This window comes from Rhinopithecus bieti, unplaced genomic scaffold (assembly GCF_001698545.2).
Source record: "Rhinopithecus bieti isolate Rb0 unplaced genomic scaffold, ASM169854v2 scaffold_18354, whole genome shotgun sequence".
NCBI classification, from domain to species: Eukaryota; Metazoa; Chordata; class Mammalia; order Primates; family Cercopithecidae; genus Rhinopithecus; species Rhinopithecus bieti.
The window spans coordinates 3,947,567-3,963,936 of record NW_016809835.1 but is presented as its reverse complement, the minus strand read 5'-3'; the positions used below and the strand labels follow the sequence as shown (position 1 = coordinate 3,963,936).

Here is a 16,370-nt window from a genome sequence, read left to right as displayed (position 1 = left end):
ATTCCATTGGCTAAGCCAGACTTAGCTGTATTAACCTACTTTAAAAGACACCCTTACCTACCACCCTCTGACACCTGAGTTAATGAAAATTTCTATTATTTTGAGCTGGGAGGAACTGAATGGAGCAAATGACCATCAATTAATAGGTCTGGCTTCTTGGGAGCAAATGAGCTTTAGAAGGTCAGGGCTTGCCTAGACATAGTTACCAGCAGCATCCTCTCATGAGATCAAAGAGAGACCCTTTAATTTAAGGTCCAGGAAGGAGCAACATTCTTCATGTCAGAAAGCTCAAAGGCAGCTGCAGGGCAGGAAAGGATAAAATGGTGCCCTTGAGTACTTGGTCAATGAAGAAATGGAGATGTGGCAGAGCAGTGGGGGAGGTCGTTACCAGTGAAGGTGGGAAAACCCCAGGCTTATTGTGGGATCTGCCACTAACAAACTTTCCGAGCAAAAAAATTATTCTTATGACTTCTAATAGAGCATTTTAAAATCCAGAGTGTCAAACCAGCGGAGTTAACTTAGTCGAGCCAGTCAATCTCCCTCTTGGAGACTAATCTCCTCATCAGCATAGTGAGGGTGCCCAGGCAACGGTCCCCAAGATGCCCTCACAGACTATATTTTGAGTTGATGGGCATGAGGCCAGTCATAGGTAGCGCACTGGGGGATGCAGAGCCACCAAGAGAGAAGGGCAGTGTCAAGAGGACAGGATTTCCCTCCACAGGAACCAAAAGCCACAGGGAATCTGCAGGGTTCCAGAAGAAGGCCCCTGCTGGGTGACCCCATAACAAAGCCACCAAGTCACTTACCACCTCAATAGGAAGCTGCTTCCCTGGGCTGGGGAAGAGTCCATCCAGACAACTTGGACCCTGTGCTCCGGCCCTCTCTCCAGAAGGCTGGGACCAAGGGGAGTATGCTCCACCAAGTATTCAAGGAAGCTACACCAACATCCAGAAATCAGAAAAGGCTGAATAGGAGAGAGTTTCACCCCACTACCTCTAGACATCAGATTACACCTTCAACACACACGATGAGCCCAGCAGCAACCAACATTCTTGGGACCAAACACAGCAGGAGACAGTGACCCAGAATAAAAGAATAATATAAACATAAAATGCTAAGGGAATAGCGAAGCATCTTAGATCCAGCTGGAAACAAGCTACTGAAGCAAAAACTCCACTGCCCAAATGGTTATACAATTTGCAGCCTCCGGAGAAAAAAGTGATCACACTCTTCTCAGTTGCTATGATTAACGCGTCTGCACAGCATGTCAGAAGGGTGGAAGAGAGCAAGAGCCCACACACAGTCTCACACATGCACCCTCTGCAGATGTTAAAAAATCTCCATGGGGCCGGGTGCGGTGGCTCAAGCCTGTAATCCCAGCACTTTGGGAAGCCGAGACGGGTGGATCACGAGGTCAGGAGATCGAGACCATCCTGGCTAACACGGTGAAACCTCGTCTCTACTAAAAAAAATACAAAAAAAAAACTAGCCGGGCGTGGCGGCGGGCACCTGTAGTCCCAGCTACTCGGGAGGCTGAGGCGGGAGAATGGCGTAAACCCGGGAGGCGGAGCGTGGAGTGAGCTGAGATCCGGCCACTGCGCTACAGCCTGGGCGACAGAGCGAGACTCCGTCTCAAAAAAAAAAACTCCATGGATTAGATGCTCATATTAGTCAGAATTTGAGAAATGGGAGAAATGAAGGGACCATGGCAAAAAAGGGAGGATTAAAGCAAGCAAGGAGATTTCTTCCTTCTCACCCTTTACCAACTTAATCAACATACAAAATTTAACATCCCTCCTTTCTTTGCACAATGAAAATGAGAACATAATCCCCAGTTACATAATTATCAGTTATTAAAGAAAGACATTAAATATTTCTGAAAGTTGCTTAACAAAATGTCAACTATTAGATCTCATTTGCAAAGTAATCCACTAAAATTTAAAATATGTATGCCCTTCATCCAGCAATTCTACTCTTAGAAATCTATCCCACAGAGATGAAAGTATCAGCGCATAAGGACATATGCACAGGATGTCTGGTGAATAATTGTTCCTGATTGCCAAAAACTGAAACAAAGTGAATGGCTATCAATAGGGAATGAGCTTGGCCCATACCGATTCATTAATTAGAGTAAGTTTGAGCTATGTTTGATGGCTTATAGGAGTTTCTACGAAGTATCAATGAGTTAGAAAAGATACAGAAGTCCACCTAATATGATCGTTCTAATAAACGATCTAATAAAGCTTATATATGTATATACAATATACAATACAATAAAGCTTGCACATATATATATATATGAAAACAGAAAAACATGAAAATGTTTGCACTAAGTCCATGGTTCTCAAACTTCAGCACATAGCAGAATCACTTGAAAGTTTTATTAAAACACAGATTGCTAGGCCCCATCCACAGAGTGTCTGATTCAGTAGGGCCAGCGTGAGGTCTGAGAATGTGCATTTCTGGCAAGTTCCTAGGGATGCTGATGCTGCTGAGAACCACTGCAGGCAGTGACTCTAAGGGTTAGCTCAGAGTACAGGAAGGGGAAGTATAAAACGAGGGTGAGGGGAAATGGGGTCCTGTCCATTATAATAAAAACAGCATTTCCATATAATTCCTTATGAAATACCGTGTGTGTGTGCGTGCGTGCGTGTGTGTGTGTATACATTTGCCAAACAAATTTTAGTGTTTACCAAAATACTAATAAAGTTCTCTCAAAAGAAGAATTTCGCCAGGCGCAGTGGCTCATGCCTGTAATTCCAGCACTTTAGGAGTACAAGGTGGGTGGATCGCTTGAGCCCAGAAGTTTGAGACCAGCCTGGGCAACATGGCAAGACCCCATCTCTACAAAAAATACAAAAATTAGCCAGGTGTGGTGGCACATGCCTCTAGTCCCAGCTACTCTGGGGACTGAGGCAGGAGGATTGCTTGAACCCAGGAGGTGGAGGCTGTAGTGAGCCAAGATCCCACTACACTCCCCAGCCTGGGTGACACAGCGAGAACTTGTCTCAAAAAAAAAAAAAAAAAAGGTAGAACTTCAAATGATCTTCACTTTCTTTTAATAATTTTACTTACTATTATAGTCTTTATAATAAGTGTTATTTAATCATTTTAAATGAAGCCATTTTAATTGAGGAAAAATGGAAAAATCTTTGGAACCAACAGTTTCTCAAGCAAGACTTTTCTGTTTTATTCACGGCACTAAACTGATATTTTGGAAAGACTAGCATTAATTATACTTTACAAACAGTTTTTGTTTTTGTGAGCTAGGGTATTACTCTGTCACCCAGGCTGGAGTGCAGTGGTATGATTATAGCTCAGTGCAGCCTTGAACTCCTTGGCTTAAGTGATCCTCCCACCTCAGCCTCCCAAGTAGTTGAGACTATAGGCTTGAGCCACCACACCTGTTTGTAAAGACAGAGACAGCCTGTTGACCAGGCTGATCTTGGGAGGACTAAGTAGCCTCTCAACGTGCTGAAATTACAGGTGTATGCCACCACACCCAGCCAATTATACTTTATACAAAAATAAAATATAATTAATATTTTTAAAAAGGAGCTCTTGGATAAATAAGTAGAATGCGTATTTGTTTTATAACTCTCCTTGATTTACAAATTTAGAGAAAACTCAATATAAAAGTAATCAAAAGCACTCATTAGCAAAATACAAATTGGCCTGTAAATGCAAAATCTCTTCCTCGCTCAGAATTTAATTAAATGCCCAGTAAGCAAAATCTCTCCTCGTAAGCTGTCCTTGCATTGTTTCCTATCTCTTTTTACATGTAAACTGGGAAAAAGAAGACTAAGAGCAATAATCTAAAATTATCTACTTTCTCATGGCAATGTGAAATTTAAAAATAAAAACAAAATAGAAATATCTTTATAATTTCCAGTACAGAACTTTTAAGCTCCCAAGTGGTGTCAACCAAAGAATTTTAAGCCAGAAAAATAAACACCTTAGGTTGATTCCATTGATTCTAATTTACAGTTTTCCAGGTTTTGCACTTCTCATTAGTTTCACCACCACAACTCTTTTTCTAGCTTAAAATATACCTCCTAATACTATTGTACCATTCAGCCTAAAAACTAAGCCTAGACTTCAAAACAGACTGTAGGCCTCTGCATTTTATTTGTTTTTTTGTTTGTTTGTTTGTTTTGGTTCTTTTTTTTTTTTTTTTTTTTTTTTTTTTTTTTTTTTTTTTCTCCTTGGAATAAACAGGCTAGACTTCTAGTGCTGCTCCTTCAGTTTCCTTTCAAGCACAAACGCAGGAAGCTGCTTAGAGACTAAAAATTGGATTTGCAATGCTCATATATATCCCTAAGTTCCGCAAAGTGATATTATAAAGCTCTTGTCTGCCAGTCTTGCTAACTCCTGCTTCTTCTCTGATCTTAGTACAGTGTTTCTCTTTTTCTGCAACTGCAACTCAAGGAACTGCCATGGATTCTTTTAAAAATTAGACTAAAGCTGGCCATGGTGGCATGTGCCTGTAGTCCCAGCTACTGGGGAGGCTAAGGCAGGAGGCTTGCTAGGGCCCAGGTGGTCGAGGGTGCAGTGAGCTAAGATTGTGCCAGTGCACTCCAGCCTGGTCAACAGTGAGGCCCCATCTCAAAATAAATTTTAAAAAATAAATAAATAAAATAAAATTTTAACTGAATCTGTGGCTGAGTTCAGGAATATCACTATATCTCCCAGAAGAAGATAGAGTCTCCTTCCTAAAAACGAGCAAACAGAAATGAGCCAAAAAAAAATTCTACAGCACAAGAGACAGAGCCAAAGACTGCTCCTCCTTCTGAAACAGATTCCTGAAAGGTATACAAAAATAATAATAATAATTCTTGCGTTGAGCTCATAATAAAACGTAAAAGATTATCTCTATAAAACTACGTGAGCATAAAATGGCCAAGATTTGACAATGCTACATAAAAACTAAAAGTGATGGAATCAAAAATTGTGCTGGCAAGCAAGGAAAAAAACAACTTGATGCTACTGAAAACTTAAGTGGAAAACAAAGATAAAAACATTCTTGGCTGGGCGCAGTGGCTCATGCCTGTAATCCCAGCAGTTTGGGAGGCCGAGGTGGGTGGATCACAAGGTCAAGAGATTGAGGTCATCCTGGCTAACATGGTGAAACCCTGTCTCTACTAAAAATACAAAAAATTAGCCAGGAGTGGTCGTGGGCCCCTGTAGTCCCAGCCACTCAGGAGGCTGAGGCAGGAGAATCACCTGAACCCGAGAGGCTGAGGTTGCAGTGAGCCAAGATCGCGCCCCTGCACTCCAGCCTGGAGACAGAGCAAGACTCCACCTCAAAAATAATTCTTCCAGAATGCAACCCTCCTTTCTCCCCAAAAAGAAAAAAAACAATCCAATCTTTGGATATTAGTTGTTCTATCTAGAAGGGGAAAACAATAGTGGAAGAAACAATCTTTAAAAAGAAAAATTGAAAGTGTTCTTTGTCAATCCAAGCAAAATGCATGGTGAATTTAAGAAAATATTTACATCTGTAGATTTTCTATAGGTATAAACATGTCTATCATCTTCAGGAAAGATTCTCTATAGTGACCCGACAAATAGAGACAAAGAAGCATTTTAGCCATAAAAATGTTACAAGAATTCCATCAAAACAGGTTATAAGCAAAGAAATAAAAAATCACCTATAAGACCCATCTGAATGAGGTGCCCTTTTTCGAGGTGGATAGAAATTAGGGAATAATTTCAATCAATTCTTTTCCTTCCTGATTATTGTTCTACTTATGTAATCTCATTATCCTTGAGGTAAATCTTATTAATTTATATATTTTTTAAAGTCTGTTGTAATTAGATTTTTCTAGGGCATTAACATACAATTATGCATAGTGTTATTTTATAATTTTAACACAGCCTCCCAATATGTAATGGACTCTTCACAATTTCCAATGGAGAGGGTACCTTTATTATACACTTGCCAGAGTTAATTTAATTTGTTTTTCCAAAAGAAATAGTCAAAATAACTAAGTAGGATTACTAGAAGTACATACATTAAAGTCTCCAAAATTAAGAGATCCAATAAATCACAATCAAATGAGAAAACACAGTATCAACTAAATAAATGTCAAAAGGACCCTTGCTAAAATTCAACACAGATACAGATAAAACTCTGGAAAAATCTGTATCAAAATGTCAACAGAGCTTATCATTCATCATGGGATTAAACATGAGGTTTTAATTTTTTCTTTTGCTGTGTCTCTTTCTAATGTCTTACAATAAATATATATAAATAAAAAATATTAAGGGTTTATAAACCAAAATATAGTAAACTAAGAGAACTAGAAGTGAATATTTATCAAACCTCTGAAGATAGAAGGGCAGAGAGCAGTTTCTTCCCCAAACTACAGAAACAAATTGTAGGAGAGTTTTGAGTCTGCTCTGTCTGCACATTACTCATTTGGTAGATTTTGGTTTAAGACTTGTTTTCATTATAGCATATCTCTACTGACCTCTTACTGGATGAGGCGAGGTGGCTAGATTGGCTTAAGTCAGTTTGCAATAATATTGACCAAAAATGTTAAATTAAATACAAAAAAAGGTATACACTCTACCATATGTAGTAAGAGTCAGTTATGTTAAATATATTTCACATATTTTTTCTAAGATATCATTATTTATAACATACATTTAATATTCTACTAGAAAAGAAAATTTCCAATTAGGATATAATTTTAATTACCTAGAATTTTATATTTATCAAAAGATCTTTTCTAAATTAATCTACATGTAGATTTTTATCATGTAACATGCTGTTATTTCCATGTCTTGGCCAGGCGTGGTGGCTCACCCCTGTAATCCCAGCACTTTGGGAGGCTGAGGCGGGTGGATCACGAGGTCAAGAGATCGAGACCATCCTGGCCAACATGCTGAAACCCCATCTCTACTGAAAATACAAAAATTAGCCAGGCGTGATGGCACACACCTGTAGTCCCAGCTATTCGGGAGGCTGAGGCAGGAGAATTGCTTGAATCTGGGAGGCAGACGTTGCAGTGAACTGAGATCGCGCCACTGCACTCCAGCCTGCCAATAGAGTGAGACTCCATCCCAGAAAAAGAAAAAAAAATTCCATGTCTTTCTAGTTACATAGTAACTTTGCCTTATAATGCTAGATCATGGTGAAGTCATTTTGAAAGCAATTAATTTATGTAGTACCAGCAAAGTATATAAACTAAAATGACAACAATATGAAACCCTGTGACCAAGGTAACACACGTGTAAGTAATGACATCTGCCAGAAAGCATAGTGAATGTAAGAGCATCTCAATTTTAGAGATGTTAAAATGAGAGAAAAAAAAATTACACCTTAAAATTTATAAAATATATCAATATTTTAATATAATAACATTATCCATAGGGGGTGAGATTATGACATTTTCTTAACACTTTGCTGTCCTTTTCATTTTACCCTAATCAGCATTTTTTTTAATAACTAGAAAACTTGTTTCTGTTTTATTTGGTTCATTTAAATCTCTTCTCTTCTTGGGCAATGTGTATTAGTTTTTCCCCAAATCTGGTCACAATCTAGTAACTCTATGTTCAAAACAGCTACATGAGGAGGTTGGTCAGCTACAAGGCTTCTATCATGATTAGGCTTGTGGATGTATCTGTTTTGAGGTAGGGAAGGAGGGTGGAATGAGTAAGGAATAGGAAGGCACACACAGAAAAAACAACAGTAAGATTTGGGAGGTCAGGCGCGGTGGCTCAAGCCTGTAATCCCAGCACTTTGGGAGGCCGAGACGGGTGGATCACGAGGTCAGGAGATCAAGACCATCCTGGCTAACAAGGTGAAACCCCGTCTCTACTAAAAAATACAAAAAACTAGCCGGACGAGGTGGCGGGCGCCTGTAGTCCCAGCTACTCCGGAGGCTGAGGCAGGAGAATGGCGTAAACCCGGGAGGCGGAGCTTGTAGTGAGCTGAGATCCGGCCACTGCACTCCAGCCCGGGCGACAGAGCGAGACTCCGTCTCAAAAAAAAAAAAAAAAAGATTTGGGGGTACTTTACAATTTAGCCTCAGATCAGCCTTTTTTTTTTTTTTTTTTACCTTTAATCATGGCTGGGCCAAACCCTGCTGTCTACAGGCACATTTTATGGCCTGAAAATCACAACCTAGAGAGAGTACTAGAGATCACTGGGCAACCCAAGGGGCAACTTTTCTACTATTCTGGAATCAATTTGGTTCATGACTCTGTCTTCCTCCAGAGAAGTATGTGTGGTGTGTTGAAGGGAGTGAGGGTGAGTGAGTAGGAACTTGGCTGGGTAGTGAAGTGTAGGAAGTGGATGAATCTATTCTCATCAGTTGAGGATTCTGATTAAATTTGTTCCAATTCTGGCCAGGTATGGTGGCTCACACCTGTAATCCCAACACTTTGGGAGGCTGAATCATTCGGATCACGAGGTCAGGAGATCAAGGCCGTCTTGGCCAACATGGTGAAATCCTATCTCTACTAAAATACAAAAAATTAGCTGGGCGTGGTGGTGCGTGCCTGTAATCCCAGCTACTTAGGAGGCTGAGGCAGGGGAATCACTTGAACCTGGGAGGCAGAGGTTGCAGTGAGCCGAGATCCCACCATTGCACTCCAGCCTGGCGACAGAGCAAGACTCTGTCTCAAAACAAAACAAAACCATTTCAATTCCTTGAAATTTTGCTCTAAACCCTGGTTTCCTCACACATTCAGGCTCACCTGCCCAGGTCTGCCCCACACCAACACAGTTCCTTTCCAACAAACGAAGTTTTGTTTGAAATCAGAAGGAAGGAGGAGAGATGAAGCCATCTGCCATTTTCTGTGTGAGGAAACAATCTGTTCACTTCCCTGTTAACCCGAGGAGTTGTTCTCAGAATGGCATCCTCCTGGGCCTAGACGGCACATTTAACTACAAATCTCATTGGGCATTCCTGTCCCCCAGTGCCAACTCCCACTTCTGTTTATGTCCCAGCACTTTTTGTTTGAATTCTTATTTCATACTTTTAGCTGACACAATTATCATGAAACCTTCCCCTCAAAAAGACACACAGAGAAGTTATTGACTATTATCAGGATATTATCATAAAATAATATGTTCACACACCACTTATATGAGTGAACTGAGTGTTTCTGAGTCCAGAAATTACAGTTAAAAAAAATACTGAGGGAAATATAAAAACCAGACTTCAAAATCGGAGCCAACCAGTTTTAAAAGGCTCCATGCAAATACTTGAACTAGACAGTAACGCTCAGTGTGTTGTTTTTAAAAAGCCTTAACTCAATAGCAAGAAAAACATTTCTCCCCACTTCAGTCACATGGTTTGGAGTTAAGAAACGGCCCCTTGGACCTGAAGCCCAGTGCTTAGCAACTTACGTAAAGAGGTGCTTCGCTGCAGCTCAACTCCATGGCTTTCGCATCTGCAATGAAAATAGTAAACAAGAGCAGTTATTGCAGGAGGCCCCATAGAACCGACCAGCTGAGCTCTCCCTGTCCTGCCCTGCAGTTATCAACATTGTGGAGGGAGGAGCAAACTCATTAGATAGGAAAACTGCAGAGACAAAATATAAAAGAATAAAGGACTAACATGCTATCTAAATAAAATATCCTCTCGAGAACACAATATGATGGCCTCTCAAAAAATTACACGTAGAATTACCATATGACTTAGCAATTCTACTTCCAGGTATATACCCAAAGAATTGAAAGCAGGGACTCAAACAGAAATTTTTATACCTATGTTCATAGCAGCATTATTCACAATAGCCAAAAGATAGGAAAAAACCCAAATGTCCACTGACAGATGGATAATCAAAATGTGGTATACACATGCAATGGAATATTATTCAACCTTAAAAAGAAACAAAATTCTAGTAAGTGTTATAACATGAATGAGCCTTAAAGACACTATGCTAAGTAAAATAAGCCAATCACAAAAGGACAAATACTGTATGATTTGACTTAAATGAGGTATCTAGATAGTCAAACTCATAGAAAAAGAAAGTAGAATAGAGATTACCAGAAGCTGGACACTGGGGAGAATGGAGAGTTATTTAATGTCTATAGAGTTTCAGTTTGGGAAGACAAAGAAGTTCTGGAGATGGCTGGTGGGGGTGATGGTTGCACAACAATGTGAATGTACTTAGTTCCACTGAGTTGTACCTGAAAAAATGGTTCAAATGGTAAGCCTTGTACATATTATCAAAATAAGAAATCATAGTAATTATAGTACATGTAGTATCTACAGGAGGCAAAATAAAAATAATTTGAATTTGAAAAAATATATATCCCACCACCTTATTATTTTATATTAGTTTCCACACATATGGAAACCCTGTGACCCCAGACACTATCCCATAGACTGCTCCTAAAATAAAAATATTTCAGAAAGCCAAGAAAGGTCAACATAAGCATGTTGAAAGTTTCACCTATGTTCATCGCTTGGCTTACAGGTAATTCCAAAGTCAGAGTCCACTTTTGGCCAGGTGAGGCAGAACAGCACAGTGACAAGATAGTTCTATTGCCTCCCTTACACAGATGGCCAGAGAGTTCAGCTGCATGATTGCATGGGTAGGATGCAGCCCACTGTCAAGCTAACCAACCTCTCTGCCAGGTGTGTGCACCTGGATCTGCTTCTGGGTGTGCCTGCCCCTTTAAAAATAGCACAGATGGATGGATAAACAAAATGTGGTGTATACATACAGTGGAATGTTATTCAGCCTTAAGAAGGAATACAATTCCAACAAATGCTACAAGTGGACAAGCCTTGACAACATTACCCTAAGTGAAATAACTCAGACAGAAAGGACAAATACTATATGATGCCAGTTATATGAGGTATCTAGAGTAATCAAACATGAGTTTGACATGAGAAGCAGAAAAAAAATGATTGGTAGTTCCCAGGGGTGGGGCACACAGAAGTTTATTGTTTATTGGATATGGACTTTCAGTTTTGCATAGATGAAAGTGTTCTGGAGATGCACAATGGTAATGGTTTCACAGCAATGCGAATATACTTACCACTACTGGCCTGTGTTAAAAATGGTTAAGATGGTAATTTTTATGTTGCTTATTTTGCCACAATTAAAAATTTTAAAGTAAACAAATAGCACTTAGAAACTTGTTTCCTACTTAGAAAAAACAAAAAACCCGGCATCACTCACTGAACACCAACTGTGGGCCAGGTATTACACAAAGATAATAGACATGCCTTCTGGGTCCACCAGAAAGTGGTCTAGCCTTCAAGGAGTTCCAAGCTGAACAAAAGAGAATGAAAGATTGGGAGAAAGGGAGGAGCAGGTTGCATGAGAATTCTAAATGGGGCAGACAGGGAGACTCCCTTGTCCCTGCACCCTTGCCTACCTCCTACTGCACTGTCTGGGTTCCACTCCTTAGACCAAGCCTGGCTCTGCAACCTCTGCCTCCCAGGTTCAGGCGATTCTTATGCCTTAGCCTCCCAAGTGGCTGGCATTACAAGTGTGCACCACCATGACCAGCCTCAGCCCTGCTGCAGTAATTTAGGGGCTTCTCTTAAGAATGAATTGTAGGGCTGGGCACAGTGGCTCACACCTGTAATCCCAGCACTTTGGGAGGCTGAGGTGGGTGGATCACCTGAGGTCAGGAGTTCAAGACCAGCCTGACCAACATAGTGAACCCCCATCTCTACTAAAATACAAAAATTAGCTGGGCATGGTGGCAGGCACCTGTAATCTCAGCTACTCTGGAGGCTGAGGCGGAAGAATCGCTTGAACCTAGGAGGCAGAGGTTGCAATGAGCTGAGATTGTGCCATTGTACTCCAGCCTGGGCAATAAGAGTGAAACTTCATCCAAAAAAAAAAAAAAAAAAAAAGAATGAATGAATTGTGACATTTAGTACAGTAATCCCCAAAGGATACACTTGGCAAGAAAGCGAATATGAAAAGTTCTATTTTAGGTATTTTTTATAAAACCATTTAAGCTTTACTAATACTTCATATACACACTGGTGATAGCACCCTCCTAGGTCCCAAGTCATGTTTCCTGAGACATCTTGAGAGATGACTGAGGGTCCTACAAGGCAGAGGGTTTGACAACAGGGCCCTTCTCAGCCCTCAATTTTATTTAAAATATCATGTCCTGTGGCAGTTTATGTGGACGCACTTAAATGGGTTTATAGATTATAATAATCCATTTATTATTGTTACTATTTGAAACAGTATCACTCTGTCATCCAGGCTGGAATGCAGCCATACAATCATAGTTCACTGTAACCTTGATATCCTGGGCTCAAGCGATCCTCCTGCTTCAGGCTCCCACATGGTTAAGATGATAGGTGTGCTAACTTGTATTTTTTTTTTTTTTTTTTTTTTTTTGAGATAGGGTCTTGCTACATTGTTTAGGTGGTCTCAAACCCCTGGCCTCAAGCGATCCTCCTGCCTTGGCCTCCCACAGTGCTGGGATTACAGAAAATAGTCATTTTTTTTTTTTTTTTTTAAGGACAGAGTCTCGCTCTGTTGCCCAGGCTAGAGTACAGTGGCGTGACCTCGGCTCACTGCAAACTCTGCCTCCCGGGTTCAACCAATTCTTGTGCCTTAGCCTAGCAAATAGCTGGCATTACAGGCATGCACCACCATGCCCAGCTAATTTTTGTATTTTTTAGGAGAGACGAGGTTTCACTGTGTTGGCCAGGATTGTCTCCAACTCCTGACCTCAAGTGATCTGCCCGCCTCAGCTTCCCAAAGTTCTAGGGTTACAGGTGTGAGCCACCATGCCCAGCCTATATTCATTAATTTTTAATGAAACTAACTTTACAAACCAGAGTCTGAGAAACTTCAAATGAAAGCTAATACTAACAAGAATATGAAAGAACTGAGACTCCTATTCCGAATATAAACTGTTCACCAGCCACCCATAAAATAAAAATAATGGCCAACCCAGGAACATTAATAAGTTGATCTCTCCAAAATTCTAAATTATCAAGAAGGCATTTAAAAAATTTATATACACTAGCACATACTATGATCCTCATCTTAAATGTCTGCTGCACTTCAATATATTAGCAATTTGTCATCTATGTTTATAGTCATGCCTTATACAATTCCAGTCTTTCACAAAATTTGCTTAACTTGACGATAAAATTAGAAGATCCTTGGCCAGGCGTGGTGGCTCACGCCTGTAATCCCAGCACTTCGGGAGGCAGAGGCGGGCGGATCATGAGGTCAGGAGATCGAGACCATTCTGGCTAACACGGTGAAACCCCATCTCTACTAAAAATACAAAAAATTAGCCGGGTGAGGTGGCAGGCGCCTGTAGTCCCAGCTACTTGGAGGCTGAGGCAGGAGAATGGCGTGAACCCGGGAGGCGGAGCTTGCAGTGAGCCGAGATCTTGCCACTGCACTCCAGCCTGGGCAACAAAGCGAGACTCCATCTCAAAAAAAAAAAAAAATCCTTAAGTATTTTGTACATAATCCTAGTACTTTGGGATTTCCACTTAATAGCCCCACCCAAAAAAATGCATTACTATAGGAAATGTGGTAGCAAAAAAAAAAAAAAAAGCAGAAATAGCAAACACTTGGAACCAACCCAAATGTCCATCAATGATAGACTGGATTAAGAAAATGTGGCACATATACACCATGGAATACTATGCAGCCATAAGAAAAGGATGAGCTCATGTTCTTTGTAGGGACATGGATGAAGCTGGAAACCATTCTGAGCAAACTATCACAAGGACAGAAAACCAAACACCGCATGTTCTCACTCATAGTTGGGAATTGAACAATGAAAACACCAGGACACAGGAAGGGGAACATCACATACCAGGGCCTATCGTGGGGTGGGGGGAGTGGGGAGGGATAGCATTAGGAGATATACCTAATGTAAATGAGGTGCAGCACAGCAACATGGTACATGTATACATATGTAACAAACACGCACATAGTGCACATGTACCCTAGAACTTAAAGTATAATAAAAAAAAAAAAAGAGGGAAAAAATAGTTGAAATAATACAGAGAAAAAAAGCAGCAAACTAAAATGTATTCCTTGGCCAGGCTCAGTGGTTCATGCCTATAATCCCAGCACTTTGGGAGGCTGAGGCAGGTGGATTGCTTGAGCCCAGGAGTTTGAGACCAGCCTGGGCAACATGACGACACTCCATCTCTAAAGACAAAAAAGATAAAATGCATTTCTTTATGAGTAAGACTATGGAAGACTGTTGAATATTTTAAAAAACAAGTCTATCAGAGCAAATTCGATTGTGCAAGTTTGCTGTACACTTAGAAAAAAGTACAGATGTTTTCCACAACTCAACTTGTGTGGCATTTGCTAGATTTTATCTGATAATAAAATACACTCAAATTTTTTTTTAATTTTTATTTTTATTTCAATAGGTTTTTGGAGAAACACGTGGTGTCTGGTTACATAGATAAGTTCTTCAGTGGTGATTTCTGAGATTTGGGTACACCCATCACCCGAGCAGTGTACACTGTACCCAATGTGTAGTCTTTTATCGCTCACTCCCCTCCCATCCAAAACCCATCATTTTAAGTGAGAATATGGAGACATATTCTGAAGAGTGAATTACATTTTTTTGAGATGGCATCTCATTCTGTTGCCCAGACTGGAATACAGTGGCTCAATCTCNAAAAAAAAAAAAAAGCAGAAATAGCAAACACTTGGAACCAACCCAAATGTCCATCAATGATAGACTGGATTAAGAAAATGTGGCACATATACACCATGGAATACTATGCAGCCATAAGAAAAGGATGAGCTCATGTTCTTTGTAGGGACATGGATGAAGCTGGAAACCATTCTGAGCAAACTATCACAAGGACAGAAAACCAAACACCGCATGTTCTCACTCATAGTTGGGAATTGAACAATGAAAACACCAGGACACAGGAAGGGGAACATCACATACCAGGGCCTATCGTGGGGTGGGGGGAGTGGGGAGGGATAGCATTAGGAGATATACCTAATGTAAATGAGGTGCAGCACAGCAACATGGTACATGTATACATATGTAACAAACACGCACATAGTGCACATGTACCCTAGAACTTAAAGTATAATAAAAAAAAAAAAAGAGGGAAAAAATAGTTGAAATAATACAGAGAAAAAAAGCAGCAAACTAAAATGTATTCCTTGGCCAGGCTCAGTGGTTCATGCCTATAATCCCAGCACTTTGGGAGGCTGAGGCAGGTGGATTGCTTGAGCCCAGGAGTTTGAGACCAGCCTGGGCAACATGACGACACTCCATCTCTAAAGACAAAAAAGATAAAATGCATTTCTTTATGAGTAAGACTATGGAAGACTGTTGAATATTTTAAAAAACAAGTCTATCAGAGCAAATTCGATTGTGCAAGTTTGCTGTACACTTAGAAAAAAGTACAGATGTTTTCCACAACTCAACTTGTGTGGCATTTGCTAGATTTTATCTGATAATAAAATACACTCAAATTTTTTTTTAATTTTATTTTATTTCAATAGGTTTTGGAGAAACACGTGGTGTCTGGTTACATAGATAAGTTCTTCAGTGGTGATTTCTGAGATTTGGGTACACCCATCACCCGAGCAGTGTACACTGTACCCAATGTGTAGTCTTTTATCGCTCACTCCCCTCCCATCCAAAACCCATCATTTTAAGTGAGAATATGGAGACATATTCTGAAGAGTGAATTACATTTTTTTGAGATGGCATCTCATTCTGTTGCCCAGACTGGAATACAGTGGCTCAATCTCGGCTCACTGCAAGCTCTGCCTCCCAGGTTCAAGTGATTCTCCTGCTTCAGCCTCCTGAGTAGCTGGGACTACAGATGCCCACCACCATGCCCAGCTAATTTTTGTATTATTAGTAGAGATGGGGTTTCACCATGTTGGCCAGGCTGGTCTTGAACTCCTGACCTCAGGTGATATACCCACTTCGGCCTCCCAAAGTGCTGGGATTACAGGTGTGAGCCATGGTGCCCAGCTGTGAATTACTTTTTTAATAAAAAATAGTGTTCTATCAAAAACTGTTTAAGTACAACCACTGGTAAGGCAGCTGCTCTTATAAGAAGTTTAAAAAATACCACACATGAGATTCATTCACTTTGTCATTTATGAGCAAGGTACTGCAACGAAGAACTTGAAGCCAAAAGCACAAAATGTTCTATGGGACATTAATCAATCAACATGGTTAATTTTGTGGAAATAAGAAATCCAATGTGGTCAAATCTTTGCAGTGTATGTAACGAGGTGGGAAGTAACCATAAAAATCTATACTACATTGAGATGTGCTGGTTATATTGTGGCAAAGTACTTTAAAAGTTGTCAAACTTAAACATGTACTATATAATTTTCTCTTACAAAATAGAAGTGTTATAAACCTACTGGTTTTCAAACAATTAGCCTGTCCCTTCAAG

At 40.3% G+C, this 16,370-nt stretch overlaps 1 protein-coding gene across 1 annotated transcript in view; it reads right to left on the bottom strand.

The window, feature by feature from the left end:
- The window catches only part of ARHGEF28 (Rho guanine nucleotide exchange factor 28), a 320,618-nt gene that overhangs the window by 250,902 nt on the left and 53,346 nt on the right, over positions 1 to 16,370 (bottom strand). Inside the window, exon 2 of the mRNA XM_017890633.1 lies at positions 9,362 to 9,405. Coding sequence (XP_017746122.1) covers positions 9,362 to 9,394 — 33 coding nt within the window. The 5' untranslated portion in view covers positions 9,395 to 9,405. The remainder of the gene's footprint in view (positions 1 to 9,361; positions 9,406 to 16,370) is intronic.